Source organism: Hesperophylax consimilis, chromosome 26 (assembly GCF_061612785.1).
Source record: "Hesperophylax consimilis isolate HC1 chromosome 26, BYU_Hcon_1.0, whole genome shotgun sequence".
In the NCBI taxonomy this organism is placed as follows: Eukaryota; Metazoa; Arthropoda; class Insecta; order Trichoptera; family Limnephilidae; genus Hesperophylax; species Hesperophylax consimilis.
This window is the reverse complement of record NC_142861.1, coordinates 10,769,330-10,793,183: the sequence shown is the minus strand read 5'-3', so window position 1 is coordinate 10,793,183 and position 23,854 is coordinate 10,769,330. Positions and strand designations below refer to the sequence as shown.

The window sequence follows — 23,854 nt, the reverse complement described above, 5'->3', positions numbered from 1 at the left end:
ATCTTTTATTCTGTAAGAAAAAAATCATGAGGTCTTCCATCTTGACTACCTCTTCTTTATCTAAGCGTAACCCAATTCACAATGGCATGATTTTGTCTATGGATTTCCACGGAAGGAAGTCGGAAGCTGGAATTTCGTCGATTCTTTCAATTTTGAACCGCGTATAAAAATATACATCACTCAATATTGCTAATGTGTTCCGATATCAGTTTAGTGAACGTTTCATTATCGTAATTGCACAAAATCAATTGTGGCGGACCATTATTCGGTGAGATATACAACAAAACTAATTACACGATGAGTCTGCTTCTTTAGAATTTTTGTTCGTATCCTTGAACGGCTACCTATTGACATTGTTTTTTGCCTCCATTTCAGAAAAAAAAGTTTCTAGCAATTTTTTACCAACTCCAATGCACGATATGTTTTTACCACAGCTTATACAACGATATTAATTGACGCTAGTTTTATTCTCAACAGCTTGTGTCAAAATACCGGGAATATAAAGTCACAACTTATTTGACATTCGTTTGACAGTTGTTGACAACATGTTTAATTGGCAATATGGTTGTTTTTCAACAAATAAAGGCGTCTTATTTGTTATCTTAGTGGGAATGATGATTCTAGTTGGTTTTTTAATGTTTGTAATAATTTAATACTGTTTTAATAAAATCAAAATATCTTATTGAAAGTATTAGGTTATTAATTTAAATATTATATCGTCATATTATGTTCGACCTTCTTGTGATAATCCACGGTTACTTCCTGTTAATTAATTGTGGTCAAACAAGGAAATGACTCGATCTAATATTGTTTGTGCCACATTGAAGCAGGAAGTAATACATATTTACAAAAGTAAAACTCAATAAATAAACACTACACTGGAAACTAGAAATAGAATTATAACAGTGGCCTGTAAATGAATACTTTACAGAAATATGAATCCGATAGCTTGCAAGCTGAGCTTATCTCTATGGCATTATTACAGACTTCAGAATTTATTCACAGAATAAAAGATACATAGCAACATGTTTGTTTGTATTTGGGTCTTAAGCTGGACACACATGGCAGAGCCAGCAAACCGAATAACCCCTCGCCGAGCCGAAACTCATATTGTGGGGAAATTAGGCTCGGCAGCCTCCGCTTGATAATCGGCGAGTCCAAAATCCACCGAGCTGAGCCAAAACGCTGTGGCTCGGCTCGGCCGTATGTGGCAATGGATTGCTGGCTCTGTCATTTATGTGCAATCCCTGTGCCAAAATCCACTCAGCATGAATTCGGATTCGAGTCGGACAGTATATGGTATTGCGTCTTCAAGGGGACCTAATTTTGTTCTATTTGTTATAGAAAAATCCTATATTATTTCTTACTAAATTTTAAATAAATTCTTGTTATATATTTGTGAAAAAACTGTTTTATTTACGTATATAATTTTTCAATTACCAATTTTAAATAAACTTTCTTTGTTGAATATTTGTAAAAAAAATCTATTCTATATACCTATATTATTTTTAATACCTATTTTAAATAAACTTTTGTTGAATTTTTGTGAATAAATATTAACACCTATTTTTTGTACCCGTATACGATTTTAGTTCACAAGTTCGAGTTGTTGACTCGATGGTGATAGTGATGCCATTGCTAAAATATTCTAGGGAAAGTTTTTCTCTCTGAAGTTCTCTTCAACCAAAGATATAACAACTAACATCCCTGGACATAGATCAAATTATCAAACTGGCTCGGTGTGTGGCCACCTAATTTTGCACCGTGTCCGAAAGGCTTCAGCCAAATGGTTCGGCGCCATATGGCTCTGCCGTGTGTGTACAGCTTAAGAATTGTACATTATTTCATTATAAAAGCTTTAAAAAAAATCACTACAATGATTTGTTATACTTATGATGACTTTTCGCTTTTACAGCTAACTTTCCAGGATCCTATCTCAGCCCAAAAGCGAGGTTTGTAAATTAAATTTACTTTATAGAATGTGTAAAGGACTGTTAGATAACAAATGAGCCAAACGGCGCCTGACTCTAGTAAAATCCTCAAGGATGTATTAGGTATTATCAGTGCCTTAGCTCCTTAGCTCCTTGGTGTTTGGCAAGACGGCTCTCGGAGCGGACTAATCCAATTGCGCCTGAATCTGGCCTTGGTTATAACTTGTATTTTTGTGTACTTTAACGCTACAAACTGAGACGGACTCATAAAATTTGTTCCATATCCTTTTGTATTATGGTAAATATATGATTTAACCCATTGATATCCGAAATGTGAAGCTGAAAATTTGACCCCCACATTCTAATTAACTTTGAACCAAAAATCTGCAGCGGTGTAATAAGTCTTAAATATGTTTTAAACCATATGTTTAAACAGAATATATTTTTTTTATTTAATTGTGTATTATTAAAGTTAAAGCAAGCCGCAAATAAAAAAATATATTTTGAAATCGTAATATTTAGTAGTCTGTCTGAAGTGCTAAAATCTGAAAGAGTCTTTCATCGCCCTTGAGGTGATTTCTCACGAAAACGGCGCTTTATAAATTAGCCAAATATTATCTGCTTTCAAAAACGGTAATTCATTTTAGTATACATTCAAAAACAGCAAATCTATTTTAATATTAATGTCATCCGGGAATATTTTTAAATAAATCCAAAATACTCGAGGGGCCAAACAAAATAGTTGTCATGTTGTATTGCGTTAGGCTAGGAATATACGGACTGCTATAATCATTTAAAATTCACGATTGGCAGTATTTTTTTTTTTACACAAATACTGTTGGAAGCCTTGGATATCGATTGCTTCTAGAAGTCAGTGCATTCCAAGAGTTAAGATAGTACAATTCATTATTATCAAAGAAATAACGTTTAACTTTCTAATAATTAAAAATATAAATATTGAAAAAAAAATATACCGGGCAAATGTCCAATTGGTGAAAGTCGCGGTACATACATAAAAAAATATGCTAAAAATGAAAACAGGTTGCTCGGGCCAGTTATAATTGTTGCATATAGCATTTGGTTCGGTTGTTTCCCGCCCGCGTCCCGCGCCTTTACCTACATCAGTCAGTTGTGTTTAAATTACCGCGCCGCAAGGTACAACCGATCTTCTGCTTTCCGCATAACCTATCTTGAGTTTTTACACCACCGCGCCGCGCTGAAAACAGCTAATGTTATACCGCAAAAGATCGCCGTGACGAAGTGCATAAAAATAGCAATCTCTAACGCATTGACCATTTCGCAAACCCAATATCACCATTCCCTTTCCTGACCTCTCTTCCAATACTAACAATTACCCCACCGGTGATTACCGCAGAGCAAAGTGGAAGGTGCCGACAGCTTGGAGATATTGGTAAGTCAAATCAAACAAATTCACAAAATATCGCAATTACAGTCCATTCACGCCGCAACACAGGTAGTTTTTAAGAACAGTAATTTTCAAACAAACACTGCTATCGATCTTTTTTTAAATTTAAATTTTTGGTAAAGTTCAGGTCGTGCTTACGCTTGCGAGAAGACTCCATTTTGTAAACTTACTCAAATAAAAAACGTGGCAAAGTTAAACAAACAGACACATTTGCGACCGAGGACTAATGGAAATGTCCTAGAACAACAATGAAAAATTAGATGACTGGCAAAATGGTCAGCGAGAGCAAGCTAGACGGCAGTATGGTAACTGAGCTTGTAAAAGTTAAGATAACCCAATCAGTTGATTTACAAAGCTTGGCGCTCCAGTGTTTTAGGGTCATATATGATCGGGCATTATAAACACGAAATACATAATTTTTTTGACATAAGAAAGAGAAATAATAATTTTTTCCAGTTTGCCTTAAATATTTATACTGGATGTCGTTAATAAAATCCTAAAAATAGCCAAAATGAATAATTCATATATCGCGTAGCTATTGTAACAATCAAAATGTTTAACTTTAAAAATTATTTATTTTTTATTATATGAACTAGATAAGAGTGAAGTTAAAAATTCATTCCAAATACATTCCCCAAACAAAATGAATGTGTTTTCGAAATATCGAGTTTATTCTCTCAATTTTTCTATGATAATTTGATTATTTATTTTGGTCAACCTCCTGATGATGCCTCCATTAGAATACACTCGTGTTTGAATTCCGATGAATGTTGTCTGTGCCCCTACATTGAACGCTCTACTCAGATGAAGTACCTCAGCCTCACCATTGATCCATATCTCAAATGGAATCTTCATACTCAAATAATTGCAAACAAAATAAGAAAAACAATGCACTTTTTCAGAATCATACGAAACTTTCTCGGCTTTCAACACCTGAAAATGGTTTATTTTGCAGCTGCCAATCTATTATTGAGTATGGTATCGTAGCACAAGGAAGCGGCACTTCATCTGCACTAGACCCAATCATAAAGGCTCAGAAAACAATTTTAAAAATAATTCCAAGGCTACCTATAATTACAGACTAGAATCTAATTTTTAATATTATGAATGTGTTTGATGTTCGGCAGCTCTATGCAAAAACTATCCTAACTCATCTATACTCAAATATACATAATTACTATGAAAAAAGTTCAAATACACATTGTACTCGAAGCAACAACAAAAACTTACTACAAATACCGATAACACATACTACGTTTGGTCAACGAAACTTTAAATACTTTGCGACAAGACTCTACAACATTCTTCCAGACAGCATAAAACGATGTGATTCACAAAAAAATTTCAAAAATAATGTAAAAATTTGGATCAAAAATAAGAATAGGGCCTTCACCGGTGCATTCACCCAAATTCGCAGTTATTGAAGTCACCACATTATTGAGCGAATACATCTTAATACAAGTATAGGTATGTTCAAAGGTATTAGGAACTAACACGAAAAATTCTGCCTCAACACAGGCTAGCCTAGTGAGGCGGTATTTGAGAAACCTCAACTGTACTTTTATTTTCTTTTTACCTTCACAATATTATCTTTGTATTTTTCTGTTAATTTTATAACCTTAAATATATTATAAAAGTTACAAATCAATGTACACCATAATATGTATGTATAGTTGTAATGTGTAAACTTTCCTAAATAAAGATATTATTATTATAGTAATGTTTATTTTAAATGCGGACACTAGAAAGATAATTTTATCTAGTTTTTATGGAAAATAAGATGTATATAGCGCATTTGAAATGCACAGAAAACATTCCAAACTGAACAAATGTGTTGAAAGTACTGAAGGGCTAGGCACGCAGCGGAATACTGAATTTGATATACGATTACCGGCAAATTATAGAGCTTGATTTTGTGCTTCCAATTAGTAATAATAACGGCAGATTATAGTAGTTGCTGGATAATTGGATTACTGAGAGAGTATTAACGGTCATGTTTTGCGCTTCCAGATGAACGCGGACGGCAAGCTGGAAGACCTGCTGTCCACGCAGAATATAAAGCTGGAGGTAGGGGACGAGGTGGCGCGGCAGTACCGCCTGGTGGACGGACGCCTGATAGCCATGGACAGCGACACCAACATCATGGCGCAGTTTGGGGCTGAGACTGATCTTTGTGAGCTATAATACAATTTATGCTATTTCGCAAATGGACACCATTAAACATTTTTACTTTTTTGTGTTGGGTTTAATGTCCTGTGGATAGAGATATAGGCGGAAGTTTATCGGCTGTTAATGACGAAAACTAACGGGCTGTATTTTTGTTTCAGGTTTGACCAGTCAACCAGATGAACTGCACGGTGTATTTTCTGAAGATGCCGAGGTGGAGTCTGGGGCTTTGGAAGATGACAATATTGACTCTAGTGGTAATCTGTAATATCTATTATTATCATCTTTTTAATCCCTCAGGCCTCTGGCATATTTTGTCAGAATTTGTGTGCATTTCCATTTGGCTCACCTAAGGTTTTTTTTGTCTCAACACTGAACTAAAATTACTGATAATCATAGACATATGAATATTAGTAGACCTGCCCTAAGTGATTAAAAGCGTATTATCCCCACTCCCCATACCGGTTCCATTGGAGCCGGCTGTGCTCGCGTATGGCTTCAAGTGAAATTTGAAAACGTGACGTCATCATTCTTGTGCAAACTATGGTCGAGGCATCATCGGTTCATTTTACGAAATAACACGGCAAAATGTTGACTTGTACTATGAAAACTTGTAAAAATAGATGTGAAAAAGAGAATAAACCCAATTGTCGTATTACATTCCATATATAAGCATTATTTTACTTTATTTTAAGCATATTCACATCGTATAATATGAATCAGTTGTAGAAACATAATATACCATCACATCGAGAAACGTCTGGACGCGAAACACAAAGCTGGTTGGTTGCTGGGAAGTAAATTATGAACATTTATAAGTGTCTTAACTAAATACTTAAACGAAATATTCGACTCTGAAAATAGAACCGAATTTTTTTGCCGAATTTTGACTTCGCAAATTTGTTCATAACGTGGCGAGTAATTTGCGCTCCCATGTAAAAATGTCTATTCATTCAAAAGCAGATTTTACTTTTAAGAAGTAAATGGTGATATTATAATGCGAGATGCCTATTTACTGTCAGATTGATTTATTGACGAATCACAGTCAGCTTCACTCCCTTCGTTCTTCAACAGTTGATTTTACCCCTCGCCATTATCTTCTCGTCTATTAATTCCCATGTCTGTGCTGATAATGAAAAAAAAACACATTTTTTACTAGACAAATGTATTATGAACTTTATTGTCACGTCAATTTTTAGTTTCATATAATAATGATTAATAAAAAAAAATCATGAATTTTTCTCAAACTGTGGTCGGAACTTTTAGTTTCATACAGGTGCACATTTTGATTCTTCTGTGGTTAACTTTTAGATTTGAATATAAAGCTTGGTGTTTTCTCTTTCTAACACCGTTTGGATCACATTTCTCACCATGATAGTAAAGGAGACACAACGATTTCTATGAGACCTGAGTGGTTAAATGATCATCAAATGGTTGACTATGATGGCTCCATCGAAGCTAGTATTAAGCTATTCTTAACTGTGGGTATCGTGCAGAGTCTGCAGATAAATAGTACTTAATTGCTGACCCTCTTTAAGCGAGTCACCTCTGGTCTGATGCTCATAAGAACTAGTGTCATTGTTTTCTTCCGCGCTTGAAGGCATGCCCAATATTTCAATACATTGCCACATGAGAATAGGCCATTTTTACAATCCACCTTGTGTTCAACAGCTCTCTTTTACATCATGATCAGGTTCACACCTTCGGTTCCTTAAAATGATCAAACAGAGCATCATCAAAAATAATATGTAAAATTATTGATTTCAGATAATGTGTTGGTGCAACTGATGGATATAAGGACAAGCCTTTCCCGATTAAGAATAATGCTGGAGCAGAGAATAGGCACCGATCTCTCAGACTATGAATTCTGGCTGCAAGACTCAAAAAAGGTAATTATAATTAATTTTTCTTAATTCTTCATAGGGGAACAATGGGGCTGATCCCCACCAAATATTCCCGAAACGTACTAAAATGGAAAAATAGTTGAAGTCTTCTTCAAAATTAAAGAATTCTTTCAATATAAAAGCAATTAAAATTTGCAGAAAAAAAAAATTCAGATTATTTTCAAGTTTGAAATTAGAATTTGTAGTTCCTATGGACGAACTGACGTCCGCTCCAAAAGCAAAAGCATGTTCAACACATTACTTGAACTCCATGCTCTGAAACTGTCGAGCATTGGCCATGTGCAGTGCGCATAGCGCAGACATGGGATCTTTCAGGAAATCGTGTTATTTTTAGTATTCTGTGTTTTAACTTGGTATATATGTATAGACATTTTAATTTATTTTGTGTTTAGATAGCTGATTAGGTGCATGATTTTTTGTGAACACTTTTGTTTGAGAAATTTTATATATTCTGGTAGTGAGATTTCAGAAGACATACAAAATGTCAGTCTCCACAATCGAAGAACTGCGATTTACGACTTACCAGTATATCCTAATTTAAATTTTTTGTAATCTCTAGTTTTGGCAATCATTGTCGTCTCTCACCAATTCCAAGCCGGCAGCTCTCTTTAGGTTGTCAGTCAATTTCCTTTGTGGGTGACCCCTGTTTCTCTTGATGGAACCTGTACATTCCTTGCAGCTGGAGAGCCACAAGACCCTGGTAGAGCAGTGCATTGACCGGGCTGGCCTGGTGCAGGTCAACATCCAGATTCGGCCCGGCCAGCGCCGGATCAACATCGTGGACGTGCTTAAGCCTGACGAGGAGTTCCTGCACATGGCTAAGGAGGATAGGCTCGCCTTCATGGAGATGCCATCCCTGGAAGGTATTTCATTATATTATTAAACACTAAACATAACAAGTAACATTCGCTAATAGTCAGTCCTCATAACCCTTTTCCAGATACAATTCTCACTCTCAACAATCAGCTTCAGATTCTCTTTCTTCTCGCCCTAGCTTAATGATATCCAAACATGATTACAATTTTAAATTTGTTCTGGAGGTGGGAAAATATCCATATTCATATAATTAGAATACGTTGGAAAGGATTTGGCGGAGAAGGCGTGGATTGAGGTTGGAAAGAAATGTCAATTTGACATCATTCTCGTGTAGTTCTTTGGCGGCGACAAATGCCCTACAGTTGACATTTATTTTTTGTAAGGGTGAACCCAAAATCTTTTTATGCTTGTAAATTATAAAGAAGAACTATATTATTGTCTACGAGTCACTTGACATCGTATTGATTCCACGACTGCCTGTGAAAACATTATCAAGTTCAATATAATTTGGGTAGCGCTGTGTACGGAAAACAGCTTTAAAGTGTAGCATATCGGTAGGCTACTTGTCGTTGCGTCACAGTCACGAAGCTTGTAAGTATCTGTGTAGGAAGGGCCTAACAGCTCAAAGAGCATAGTTCTGAAATAATACTCTTTTATATTGTAAACAATGGATAGTACAGTAAAAACCGTAAAACAGAAAGACATTATCTGTGATAAGATTATTAAATAGTATTAGACATACCTCAACTTGTCTAAAAATACTTTATTTAATGAATACTTAAAATAAGTAACAATGAGAAGTAAAGAGTACAGAAAGTCATTATCTGTGATAAGAATATTGTAGAGTATTGAGAGTATTGTAGCGCCCTTCGTTGAAGTTGAACTTGGGACGAGAATCGGTAACTGTAGGTACGCCAGATGTTTTCAATGGAATTCTTGGAAACTCTGAAGGCCCTAACAAGTGCCCAGGGTAATTTATTATCCCGACCGTCGCCTTTTATTGCGGGCACATTGCACCACTAACACTATTACCAGGAACAAGATTACATGGAGATGAATGATGGACTTGCCGAACGTCACAGCAGTCCTGCCAAGGTCTGTTATCTATGTGAGGATATTGTGTCAGCGCTCTATTAGCAGCAGACACATACCTGGACGGATGACAAACCTCGTGCTGGCACTGTTGGTGGACGCGGTGCACTCTTTCGCTGCAGCAGCTGGTCCAGTTTCCTCACCACCTAGGATTCTTGCTGCAGAGTCTCCATCTTCGTATCACCTGTGTCTGTACTTTATTTTATTTAACTTAATTTCAATTTATTTTTGTAATATTTATATTTTTTTGTAATACCTGCATCAACAGTAAAGCGCCCCTGAGGTGATAAAAACGGCTCACAAAAGCGGCGCTATGCAAATTGTCCAATAAATAAAAAAATATCCTGTGATTTTTGTGCTAGTTTGATACTAACATACAAATCTTAAACATCACATTTTGGAAAATCCATAATTTTTTAGTACAGCACCATTGACTCCTCCATATGTATCGATTCTTCCAGATCCCGTAGACGAGCTCAGCCCCAGCTCTGACCTGATGGAAGACGTCGAAGAAGCCCTGGCGATGGAGAGTGCGGAGACCACGATAGTCCCGGCTACGGAGACCACCTCTGTCGGCTCCGATGGCGCCAGCAGTGGCGGCGGTGGCCAGGTGTCCAAGATGGCCAAATGGATGGTGGACGCGCAGTTTAAGGCGGACCAGCTTAGACTCAGGATACCGGAGGATCCTAAGTTCTGGTTTGTAACCCCCTACATTACTGGTAACTTAATCAATCAGACTCACATCTCTGCATTACTATTGTTACGATTGTATGGCAGACTGGGATTGCACTATCCTCCTAGTCCTGCTGGATTCAAAACTTAAATTACATAAATAAATAAAAATAACACAATTCAGAAACATTGATACACAAGCACATACACTCACTCGTGCACTTATACACCACATACATTTTTTATATTATAAGGTTTATATTTACCTCAAACCGTTTCCTAGCATGTTAGTACACACTAAGGGTTAGTACACGCTAGGGGTTGGTACACACTAGAATTTAGCATGCGCTAGGGGTTAGCATAAGCTAGGGGTTAGCACACACTAGGGGCTGGTACACACTAGAGTTTAGCACGCGCTAGGGGTTAGCATAAGCTAGGGGTTAGCACACGCTAGGGTTTAGCACATGTTAGGGGTTGATACACGTTAGGGATTAGTAGACGCTAGGGGTTAGTACACGATAGGGGTTAGCACACGCTAGGGGTTAGCACACGCTAAGGGTTAGCGCACGCTAGTAGTTAGTACATGCTAGGGGTTAGTGCAAAATAGGGGTTAGTACACGCTAGGAGTTAGTACTCCGCCCGGTAAAAAGTATACCCTGGATTCCCTTTTTACATGGTTTCGAAATAACATGATGCTACATTCCTCGCATGTACTTTGCGAATTGGCCTTGCAACTGGCTAATAAACTTGGAAATTATTTTATAACAAATGATTACACTGTCAAACAACTCACTCATTATGTACTGTTTGTTTCTAAAATAATAAAAAATATATACACATCGTTGGAGGCCCAACGCATTATACATCATGTTTCACCATATTCCCTTGACAGGTTTAGGGTGTTTTGCGGAAATTCAAACGTAACATTGTCAACGACTGGTCAATCAGTATTTTGTTGTTGTGACCTAAGATTGAAGGACCTGATTTTAATTCTCAGTTGCGACCGTTACCTTTTTTATTTTCTGTTTTATATTTTTATTGTGAGTTGTGAATATTAACTTCGTCAATGATTGAATACTATTATTCAAAGGTGTTTTGTTTTATCACGTCGATGATTTCATTCAATTGTTTTAATGATTGTGTTATTTCTGCAGGTCAATACCACAAGTCCGGCACTGGATACAGTGGGCTGTGAGACAATTCAACCTGACGGGAATAAAACTCTCAGATTGGTCCATACCGGGAAGATTGCTGTGTGAAATGTCTCTAGAAGAATTCAAGTGAGTTCGGCTTTTATTATTTGTGATCACGATTGGGATATTTTATGTTTCCGAGACAAAATGGAATAGAAAATTGAAGAAAACTGAATAAAAAAAAAAATGAACCTAACCTAAACCAACCTAAACTAACATCAACTAACCTAACTTCACTTATTTAAAAATATATATTTAAGCGGAGACGGTGTGCGGATAGTTCCCGAGAGCACTCAGGCCATATGACTTTATTGTGCTCTCTCCCATTTCACCTCGTCCTTTAAATTTACTTCCAGGTCCCGTGAGGGTCCCTGTATAGATCCCCGCGACAAGCTAGGAGATAGAGATAAAGGTTTTTCTATTGGAAGTCCCTCTTTGTTTGGGTTCCCTGAAGGCCTCACGTGGAAAGAGTCCACCGAGGTGGTTTCTGCTCTCCCCTCCACTTCCCCTAGATCCTTGGTTTTGTTGTTTGAATGGTCCATTTTTGGTCCCACAAGTATATATGGAAATAGAAGGTCCACTCCAGCAAGGCCTTGACTGCTGAGCTAAATAATCCGAGATCCCTGTATCTCGGAGGTTCCGTTTGTGACAGTGTTCCCCATTGTCATTCATCCGGAGTGCTGTAGCCCCCATCTTGGCTTGGGATGGCCATTGCACGTTGTGTTTCCACTCTTTAGTAACTTAACCTAGTATTTGGCTAGTCATTAACCTTTCCTTATCTGTGGTGTGTATTTACTACACATTGCTTCTAATAACTTTAATAACTCTATAAATATAATAAATTCTGGGTACAGATTTTAGGTATTCCTCCGTTATACATTTATGCACTGAATTAAAAAATATTATATTAAATCAAATAAAACACTTTGTTTATTAACCACGACTTTTTTATTATTACATCTACCGGTTTCGCTACAGTCGAGCTTCATCAGGATGTGAAATATAACTAAAAAAAGACTTTTAAAAACATTTTTTAGTTATATTTCACATCCTGATGAAGCTCGACCGTAGCGAAACCGGTAGATGTAATAATAAAAAAGTCGTGGTTAATAAACAAAGTGTTTTATTTGATTTAATATATAATGTCTAACCACAAAGTGATTGCTTCCTACGAAAAAAAAAAAAATTATTTTACATAGTTTTCAAATTCAATTAAAAATCATAGATTTTTGTTAAAAATCGGGAACAAATACACCAATACAATCAACCGTGTGATACTAATACGCGAAGAGTGTGCGAGGAAATGACACGCTATTGATGTTCCGCTTTAATTTGTTATGCGGGTACATGAGACATCCACACGTCTGCAGTTGTATTTTGATTTAGACCATCGATACCTACGACCGCAGAGCTGTGTTTGTGCCAGCCGCCTGCCGCTAGCCAGTTGGCCGCGAACCGTCGTTAGATGTGGACCCCTCGCACGTTTCTTTAGCATCTGCCGATGGTTTTTTCATGTTTTCAGCAATTAAATTACAATTATTATCACTTTTGATATAAAATATAATAAACATAATCGATTAGCTATGAATATTCATATTTGTCCAATATTAAATCGCTTATTTTGAGATGTGTATTGTACACTGATTGAGTGTACAGCACCGGAACGTGTGGATTTTTTTAGCACAGTAAGGGAAAGGTTAAACGTTTTTAAAACTAATATGTTTATATTTTTTTGCTACAGAGAAAAGTGTCCTTCAGATCCTGGTGATTTATTTTGGACCCATTTGGAGCTGTTGAGGAATTGCAAATTTATAGGTATGCAATATTACATACTACCAAATTCTTTCTGAGTAATACAGTAGAACCCTGTTAATTCAAACCCCGATAGTTCTAAATGATGTTTTTTTTTTTTAATTATTTTAATGAGTTTTTTTTGGAAAAAAATCTAAAAGTATAAAATGTACACAGATTTCGATTCAGACCATGATTCCTATAACGATATACAATAAAAATACCTGTCTTTAATAAAATCGCATACGCAACACATCAGGTTTCCAGCCTACGACCGGCTCAGGATCTCTGCTTGGTTCAAGGCTGTGCACTCGCTTTTATAGGCTGTCCATGGTACATCATTCAGTATGTAGCGGGAGGGCAGCCACTGATTGATAAACTGTGAGCTGCATGTTCAATAGGACATCTTCGATGACCTCCGTTTGTAGATAAGGATGCCGTATTAGATGAGAGCGAGAAAGTATTCAAGCTCCTGTGGTTTGGACTTCTTACAATACTACATACTAATTATTCAGAAGGAAATTTGTAATTATTAAACAAGTAAAGTGGCTGACTTTTCCAAAGAATTGCAGTGAGAGAAGTTATGCTATATAAAAATATTGTCATTGATTAAACATGTGAATTAAATGTGTGTCAGTCATATACTATGTACCTACAGGTTATGTTAATAATTAATACAGTAGAACCCCGTTAATTCGAACCCCGATAATTCGAAAAAACGCATAATTCGAAATTTTCGCCAAAAAAATTTCCGCAGAAAAATTTTTTCAATCAAAATTTTTTTTAATTCGAAATTTGTTAATTCGTAATTCGAAATTTATTTTTGTCCGCGCACGAAAATTTGTCCATGTAATTCGAAAAAATTTGATTTTTGCGAAAATAAATCATAATATTTCGTAAATCTGAATCTAAAACTCAGCCGTGGCGGTAAAACGCCGAAAAATGTATTTTTACGTGGTTATACATCGTCCTAATTAGTATTATTATTTTGTAAATCAGAATCGATTTACACTGGAATGTCGTACTTTTTCAAATTTATTTTGAATATCCGAGTTTGAAGGGCCGATAAAATACGTTTTACGCGGATATATGTCGTAGTTTTACGAGTTTACACCAAATATCTGAATTTAAAGGGTCGGCCGCGACGAAACTCGGCCGCGAAATTTCGATTTACGCGTAAATGTATCATATATTTACGAATTTATTTCGAATATTTTAATTTAAATGGCCCACTGCAACGGAAATCGGCCGCGAAATCTCGATTTACGCGTAAATATATCGTATTTTTACGAATTTATTTCGAATATCTGAATTTTAAAGGGCCCGCCGCGACGGAAATCGGACGCGAAATTTAAATTTACGCGGAAATATATCGTATTTTTACTAACTTTACTTCGAATATCCGAGTTAATAAATACGGCGCGACGGAAATCGGCCGAAAAATTTCGATTCACGCCGAAATATGACATATTTTTACAAATTTACTTCAAATATCTGAACTTAAAAAGCCGGCCGCGACGAAAAACTGCCGATTAAATTCGATTTACGCGAAAATATATCATATTTTTACGAATTTGCATAAAAAATCTGAATTAAGGGTCGGCCGCGACGGAAATCGGCCGCGCATTCTCGATTTACACGGAAATATATCGTATTTTTGCGAATTTATTTCGAATATCTGAATTTAAAGAGCCGGCCGCGACGGAATACGGCCGCGAATTCTCGTTTTACGCGGAAATATATCGTATTTTTGCGAATTTATTTCGAATATCTGAATTTAAAGAGACGGCCGCGACGGAATACGGCCGCGAATTCTCGTTTTACGCGGAAATATATTGTATTGTACGAAAATAAAGAAATAATTGGTATTAATACGAATTTACAACTAAAATACCATCCGGATTTGAAGAGGCGGCCGAGAATATCGATTTTCGGCGTATTTTTTTTTCAAAAAATTTCGAATTACGTGGGAATTCGTTAATTCGAAATTTGATTTTTGATGTCCCTTGGATTTCGAATTAACGAGGTTCTACTGTATTAGTTGTTGTGCTATTAACTTTAAATAATTACTGTTACAATAATAGATATTTTTTCTTCCAGCTGTTGTGCAAAATGAAGACCCAAATGAATCTGACGTACAGAATAATTCTTCCACCAGTCCTGCAGCCATAAGAAAAAAGCCTAAGGTACATACACACACCTTTTAACTTTATTTTCAATTCAGAGTGGAAGATACTGTTTTGTGACCAGATCTGAATAGCTAGGTACTTCCTCACCTTCCTCTTCCCCATCTCTTCCCGCTCCACACCTCCTTCAGCTTCACAACATACCTTTGTACATAATTGTGGTTGCCATAGTCTCACTGGCTCTATTGTGCGGTATTCACATAACAAAAGGTTGTTTTTTACTTGGCCTTACCATTTTGGCATTGTTTAGTCTTTAATGTGTTGTAATTTTTATATTTACATTAATGTCTGTTCCCAAATTCCTTGCTCAATCCAGCACGAATCTCCATCCTTCCACAGTCAAATAATTTTAACCTTTCCAATCCAATCTAGCCCACCATGCTTTACGTTTTGACACAATGTGTGTATGCACTTTAGTGAAACATAACACGTGGTTAAATAAAGCTTTGGAGATCAGGTAGCAGAGACACAATGAAAGAGGTTGTTGAAGGTCACAGTGTTTTTATTGAGTCAGGATGCAGCATTGGAGATGACTTCGGGACCAATGGCGATGACATGACCGAATGCTGGCGGTGAAGTGGTCTAGGCGGTAGTTGGCGACGCCGCGTTGAGACCGGACTTGTGGATGTGTCAGGACTGGTGAAGACCATGGGTCTTCCGGGTGCTCCAGTGCTGAACAAGGTAGCCGAAGATACGAAGGATCTGGTCGGCGGTTGAGCGGGAGATGCAGGCCGGCGAGGATGTCGTGGTCCGATGCGCAGACCGGCGAGGATGCCGCGGGGTCTAGGCGCGTGGATGTAGTGCTGGCCAGGGATGCTGAAGCCAGGGCGCTGTGATGATCCCGTAGGAGTCCATGGATGAACCCTGCAGAATCGGGTGTAAGTACGGAGACCCCTGTGCGCGGCGGAGGCGCGCAAGTTGGTCACTCGCGAGATTGCAAATTGTTGACTGACTGTTTGAAATTATGCCTAGGCAGTTGCCTAGAACCTTCTGGCGGATGCGCGTAATATACCTAGTCAAACTCGCAATTGTATTGACGTAGGTAGTTCGTTCAGCGGCAAGTAGGTGCTCGTAGACACTACAAAGCTATACACCAGAAAGACAATGAAGACCAAAAAATGATAATTATAAAACATTTTCCCTTTGCAGACGAGCCCCCCTGAATGCAAGATATCCAACACGGCCTCTATATCGTTGATGTCTGCCGGAGTCAGTCGCAGCGGTTACAACGGCCAGATACAGCTGTGGCAATTTCTGCTAGAGCTACTCACCAGCACTGACCATACGCAGGTGATACAGTGGATCGGTAAGCCATTTCAAATACTTGATTAACCCTTATCACTCCTAGTGATGTCGGGTGCTATCCGACATCACTATTTTCACTATTTGTACGCTACAACTCAGTTGTCGGCTGGGGGCCGAGAAGATAAGACGTGCGCGCTCGGTGTATTTTCGTGAGCAAGATTTTGACTGTTTTCCGGTTTTATTTTACCATAAAAATGGTGGAAACTTGGCGTGATATGGCATCTGAATACCAAGTGTTTTCGGAAGATGAATCTTATGAAAGTGACTGTGAGTACGAGCCTGTTGCTTGTGATTTTGAAGATCCTGATGATGATAGTGTTAACAGCACAGAAGGAAGACGCGAAACAGTGTGGTTTTGTGAGACCTGTTCCAGAAAATCTGGTTTCCATCCTGGAAAGTGTTTTAAAAAGTACCATACTATGCTAAAATATAAGTAGTCCATAATGTTTTCTGTAAACTGTTTTTTATTTGAAGAATAAATCATTATGAATGAATTTTTAACGATTTTTTTTGTAACTTCCTATCAATATATTAATAGAGTTGGCTGACAATAAATATTAAAAAATTATGGAGTGGTAAGGGTTAACTGTTGTTGAATGCGTATCGTCGATATTTCGACGACATGACGCGCAGTATGTCTCTGTTATTCGGATGGTGCGCTGCGTCTGCGATGTGTTGCTTTTCGCTTCTTTGGTGCGCGTTGAGAGTTAATAGCAATAAACAGCAACAAAAAATGACCAGGTTGCAGTTTATTATCTCAGCCATAATAGAAGCACTGAAGAAGAATGGATGGCCGAAAAAATAATTTCAGATACACCATCCACTACAGCATAAAATTTTGGTCTTGAAAACTTCCGGGGACTAAATTGCGCTGCTGCGTCGTGTGCAGCAATAAAGGCGGCAACGGACTAAAGCGTTCTTCTTTGATTTGTGCGGGTTGCAAGAAGGGTTTGCAAACATTTTTGTGGACGGCAGTAAATTTGAACTGAAACTTCTTTAGGCGCGTAATGTATTTTTGGGGACGGAGTAAAACCGAGTCAGGATCGACACGAAAATGCGGGTACCCCCACCACCGCTCACCGTTCACTGTCCCTCTCTCACCATATGCGCTTGTTGAGGTGGGGGAGCCGCTCACGAACGTTCTCTCTCTTCTCTTCTTTCCTCTCTCTCAGACACCAGCGAACTGCGCCACGCCAAGCATCAGCTGCTTGGTTAGTATACTGCGTCGTGAGTGTAATACGAGTGAAATACGTAATTGATTGTGGTTCATACGGTTTGGTACAGAATTTCAGTGTTAAAAATGAGTAGTGACGAGATAGAGGTGATGAACACATCATTGTCATTGTAATTTCTTTGTAATTTTTAATTGTAATATTGTTATTTATGTAATATTGTATACTTGTGAATAAATTGAAAATTTTTGGAACTATACATTAATCGAACGTCATTCATCTATAAGAAAATATTAGAAAAAGCAAATCCATGCTTCGTCGTTGAATTATTTAACCTCTAATTTTCAAACTAACCTAAGAGAGAAAATAGAGATGATGAAATGAAAATAGAGAGAGAGGAATACTAGAAGTTTCACTTCTGTCTTGCGTAGGCTTGACACACCCACTTTTTTATTTTTTCAACATTTGATTGTATTTTTTTCCTGGTTTTGTTTTTATTTTGTGCTTATGTATATTTTTATATGATAATGCTAAGTTTCCTAAACAAATGAAAAAAGAATCAATAAAATATCTCAATATTTGACCAAGTTATGATTTTTTATTTAGCATCCCAATTTTTCATTAATTTCCCTGTTTTTTAACATGCAATTTTTCAAACGGTTAACATAATATAGGGTTTCCTAGGGTTCCAAAAAAAAAAAAACTTTCAAGAAAAAGAAACAAACAAGTAACAAACTTAACCTAATCTAACCTATTCTTTTATCATGTTCTGTTCTGTACTCTCTTAGTAATCGGCCAACCCAAAAACCCGGCTATTGTCCACTCAGTAAAAGCGGAGGATAATAGCATGTACATACAAAATATGCTCAAAATTAAAACGGGTAGTTCGTAAAACAAAACAAATACCGCTCTCAATCTTTCGATCGGTAAAAAATTAGTCAATTAATCGGTTTAAAATTAGTTAATTAATCGGTTTAAAATTAATTAATTAATCGGTTAAAAATTAATTAATTAATCGGTTTAAAATTAATTAATTAATCGCTCAAGCAACAAATTAACTAATGAATTGGTGGTAAAATGGTCAGCTCAAGCAATCTATGAAAAGTAAAATAACCCAACCTGTTGGTGCACAAAGCTTGACGTTTCAGTCTAGACATGCAGCGGACTACTGAAATTATTAATTATGGTGCTTGAATTTGTGCTTTAGACTATATAGTTGTAGTTGTCGGATAATTGACTTGCAGATTTCTGAGAGAATATTGTACTGTGTCAAAAAAGACCTCTATTTTCATAATCTGTTAAACTTAATTCTAGATTAACTTAAATAAGAGCCGGTATTTCAGTATACTCAGGAATGTTATAAGTCGGATTGGGTTGTCAGGAAATCTGCCCTATACTCTTGAAAAATGTAAATGTGTCTCAAGCCCAGCTTAAAAAGCAACTGGAATACCGGCCTTAAGACTAGTAGCCGCTGTAAGAAAACTAACAGTTTTATTTATATGCAGGTACAAACGGAGAATTCAAGCTGCAAGAACCCGAGATAGTGGCACGGCTATGGGGTTTGAGGAAACATAAACCCACCATGAACTACGAGAAACTATCCCGAGCACTCCGCTACTATTACGACGGCGATATGATCTCAAAAGTGCACGGCAAAAGGTAGGAATGTTTTGTTAGAATTCTTCATAACGTAGATTCCTACCCCTACATACATGACTGTTCGTCTAAGGCACGGCAAAAGGAAGATTCCTACCTTTTGCTGTGCCTTAGACGAACAGTCATCTAAGGCACGGCAAAAGGTAGGAATCTTCTTATTCTTCATAAGGTGGATTTTTGTGATTCAACAGAACTATTAATGGCACTCAATACAAAATATCCAAATTCATTTGGTCTTCAGAGATGGCCTTAGATGACTGTTCGTCTCAGAAGGTCTATGATATTTGTTTACAATTTGTAATATTGAAATGTTTCCATCCACACGCAGTATTAAACTCTATGAGCCTGTAGCCTTCATATATGTATATGAAAATCAAGTTCTGTTGATCTGCGCACATTTAAAATCAAGTTCTGTTGATCTGCGCACATTTAAAATCAAGTTCTGTTGATCTGCGCACATTTAAAATCAAGTTCTGTTGATCTGCGCACATTTAAAATCAAGTTCTGTTGATCTGCGCACATTTAAAATCAAGTTCTGTTGATCTGCGCACATTTAAAATCGGTCTGCTGATCTCTGCGCATGTCATTTTTTGTTGATGATTTTTTCAAAGCTGTCAGTTGTTGAATTTATGATTTTATATAAACAGATTTTATATAGACAGTTTCAACGTCTCAAAAACCCAAGCGTGTCTGATTTCGGCAAAGAGGGAGATCAATGACTGTCTGGTGCAATTTGATGGGAGCACTCTCCCCAATAAAGACTCCATTGAAATGCTTGGAGTTACTATATCAGACCAGCTCAAGTATCGGGGATCCATAGAAGCCCGAGTAAATCAGGCCTCCAAAAAGTTGGGCATCTTGTACAGGGCTAGGAGATTCTTCAACAGTGACCAGCTGCTGACCCTGTACAAGTCTCAAGTCCGCCCAACTATTGAATTTGGGAGCCACCTTTGGGCTGGTGCCCCAAAATACTTGATAAACCTGCTTGAATCTGTGCAAAGGAGAGCGATCCGTCTGATTGACAATCCGTTGTTAACAGACTGATTGCCTTCTCTAATGCATAGACGCAATGTAGGCATGCTGTGTCTGTTCTACAGGTATTTCAATGGAGCCTGCTCCAAGGAGCTAGCAGCATTGATTCTTGATGCACCGGTGCACGTGCGCGAAACTCGACGGACACGAACTGAACACCCGTTCACGGTTGACGTTGGCTTCATGAGAACGGGCCGTTTTTACGACTCGTTTTTGTGTAAGTCGGCTCGTGTGTGGAACGAGCTACCGGCATCTGTTTTTCCTCCCTCCTATAATGCGAGCCTCTTCAAGGCCCGCATTAGCAAATCCCTTCCTACAGCCCCTACCTTATTCCGCCTCACAACGCCGCCCAACCGGGTGGTGACATAGTTCCCCTGTCTGTTTCACTGCATAGGCAGGGACACTCTTGTGAGGTGTCACATAAAAAAATATATACATAAACAGATTAAGTCATTAACTATTCTACGTTCTGATGATTTTGGTTGACATAGTAGATAATCATAATTGATACATTCCCTGGTAGCCGACGTTAACGCAGTTGTCATGCGGAATGCACACAGCTGACTACCGTTAATTCCAGAGAATTTTAAAAACAAATCTACTATTGAGGTTTGTAGTCAGTACATATACGCTATGAGTATCCACTGGATCCAACCAACAGTTATTCAAGCGTCCCATCTACCGGAATATTGACCATCTTATTCATATATTTACGCAAGTCATTTTTTTTTAATAGATTCGTCTACCGCTTCGTGTGTGACCTCAAGCAGCTGATTGGCTATGACGCAGGCGACCTAGCCCGCCTCGTAAACAAGGGCGCCCCCAAGTACGACAACGAGGACTCCGGCCACTTCCAGATGTACTCGTGAGTGTGGCGGAAGCCCACCGCGGCCGCAACTACTTTCGGGCATAGGAGTAATGAGGGTGTAAAGATTGACTCTGAGGTGTTTTATTCTAAGGCAACAACGAGACTTTTAAAGACAATCAAACGTCCCTACCAAATTAATAAAAAATGATTTTTTTCCCAAACAGTTTTTTCGGTGCAATTTTACTATAGCGACAAGGTCAAAAATCTCCCGCCCTCAGAAACACAAATTTTGAGGTACAGTAGAACCTCGTTAATTTGGAATCTATCGGATTAACGAGTTAAAAATTTTACAGAAAAAAAATTGAGTTTCGCGACCAGCCAGTCAATATGTACAACATATTTTTGAGTTAATCAAAATTACGCGGACGGACTTTAAAATACAAATATTATATTTCATGTTATATTTCAGTGTAAATTGAAATATCCCGGCTCGATCGGTCTTTCAGATTGAGATTTATGAAATAATAATACGAATTAGATATGATGTATTACCGCATAAATTTTACGGTAAATTCCACCATGTCAGTTTCATATATTATTTACAAAATTATATGTTTTATTAATAAATTACAAACTAATGAATTTTAATTTTAAACAAAATTTTGTATCAAAATTTTTTCTGAGAACTTCGAGAAATATTTCGATTTACGTGTTTTTTCGAATTATCGGGGTTTGAATTAACGGGATTCTATTGTACTGCTGTCCTGGATCCAGTTTATGGATACCATCAGTGTCACCCAACTGTGCCCCCAAATAAAGGAAGAATAATTGTAAATATTGTATGAAGTTGCTATTTCATAAGGAAATTTATTGATATTGTGATGATTTTGAATCATTATTTTTTTTTTTATGATTATGTTCGTTGGTTATCGTAATTGCCATACAAATCAATGCAAATAATTATGCTTTTACACTTAGGTTGGGATGTTTAAACCTTTGTTACATTTGATTGACGATCCGCATTACCATTGTGTTTGACGGCTAACACATGTCACAGTGGTTGAATCAACCCAACCTTAGTCATTTGGTAGTTAAAAGGGAGGTTCAGTATATACAGTTGATTCCTCTTAATTGGGACACAACGATTGTCCCGATTGGGGCCCAAACCTGTTGTCCCAAAGAAGTGTTAAAGAACCTAGGTAAATTTTTTTATTTATTTCTCGATCTTTTTTTTTATATGTGTACCTACATATTACATTTATTTGAGTTCTCTTGTTGTTTTTGAAATTTAAAAAAAATTAATTATGTACCAATGTTACATATGAATAGAAAAAAATAAAATAATCATCGTGAACAAAACAAATAATCGTCGAGTCAAATAATCGTGAACAAAACAATTATATATATTATAATAACAGTTACTCTAAAGTGACTTCTTACACGTGCGGCAGTGTACTGCGATCTGAACAACTTTACGTTAACGAACGTTGGCGGACGGCGAACAACGGCGTGGGTGAAGTCTATCGAATTACTGCCAAATGATCTCAGAACTCTCGTAGTGCAGAGCGTCCCCTTCTGAACTAATATTAGTTTAATGAGATACGTTTTGCATCTACTTCAGATCGGAGTTTGTCCCAATTAAACGGATTAGTGTCCCAGATAACCGAAATTAGTATTAGTTTCATTATTATCCCGATAAACCGTTGTATTAATTTAGCGGAATCGACTGTATTACGTAGAAATAATTAATAAAACATGAAATACTTTTTTTTCTATTGCAGCACTGTTTTTTTAGCACCCCATAATTCCCCAAAACTAATCTGTAAATAATGAAATTTCTTTATAATTTACTAAATGTTTACTTTAAACAGGCGCTAATTGTTTCTAATTTGTACTTTATTTTTTCTTGAATAATAATGTTTGAATTTTTAAAACAGGATTTATTCCTTGTATGCCTGCCAGTTTCATTTTGAATTCTTTCTTCATATTTGGTATTTAATAAAATTTTATATATCACAGGGTCGTAAGATATCTAATGATGTAAAAAAAACATTACCATTAAAGAAAGTATATATTATTGCCCTGAGCAAAATGTTTTGTGAATTGTTAAAGTTGAGAAATGATTTAATGAAACATAAATATATTTTCAATAATATTGTTGTTATAAAATACCTTCTATTGTATATTTTTGTATTGATAATGCTCTATTGTTAAAATAAATAATGTATAAGTTGCATATTAATTTATGTTTGTATAAAGGCAAGTCTTCGGCGACAATATTACCACAAACATCGAACCAAATGTTTGTGCAAACATGAAACATTGAGGCGGGTCCACAATATTTTTGCAAACATGAAACATTGAATTAGGTTCACAATGTTTGTGCAAACATGAAACATTGAGTTAGGTTCACAACGTTTGTGCAAACATGAAACATTGAGGTAGGGTCAAAATGTTTGTGGAAAGTAGAAACATTTAGGCGTGGCCACAATGTTTTTTTTTTCCATGGCCGATGGAAAACAAGGAATGTTGTGCACCTGACCCAATATTTTTGTTTTTGTCCGATGTTTTGACAACATTTTGTTGCTGGAGAATCGACTTGAGAATTTTTTTATTTTGAAATACATAACATTTATGACAAGCTGTAAACAATAAAGTACTTTTATAAAACAGATATGTATTTAATTATTTCGAGTAGAGTAAA

General features: G+C 36.9%; 1 protein-coding gene across 1 annotated transcript; it reads left to right on the top strand.

Annotated features, from left to right (window-relative positions):
- The first annotated feature begins 114 nt into the window (after positions 1-114).
- On the top strand, positions 115-23,816 carry LOC149411100 (DNA-binding protein Ets97D-like). Its single transcript, XM_089647533.1, has 12 exons — positions 115-268; positions 5,368-5,530; positions 5,685-5,780; positions 7,291-7,412; positions 8,107-8,290; positions 9,797-10,031; positions 11,162-11,287; positions 12,942-13,015; positions 15,092-15,177; positions 16,327-16,483; positions 19,160-19,313; positions 21,079-23,816. Exons 2-12 carry the CDS (start codon positions 5,368-5,370, stop codon positions 21,209-21,211), a joined length of 1,530 nt encoding a protein of 509 aa, XP_089503659.1. The 5' UTR covers positions 115-268; the 3' UTR covers positions 21,212-23,816.
- The last annotated feature ends 38 nt before the right edge of the window (positions 23,817-23,854 follow it).

Excerpts from the sequence above, each read along its gene's own strand:
- LOC149411100 (XM_089647533.1), top strand. The coding sequence starts at position 5,368 with ATGAACGCGGACGGCAAGCTGGAAGACCTGCTGTCCACGCAGAATATA. Across the intron at positions 10,032-11,161 it reads CCGGAGGATCCTAAGTTCTG|GTCAATACCACAAGTCCGGC; the intron begins GTTTGTAACCCC and ends TTATTTCTGCAG. Across the intron at positions 15,178-16,326 it reads CCATAAGAAAAAAGCCTAAG|ACGAGCCCCCCTGAATGCAA; the intron begins GTACATACACAC and ends TTCCCTTTGCAG.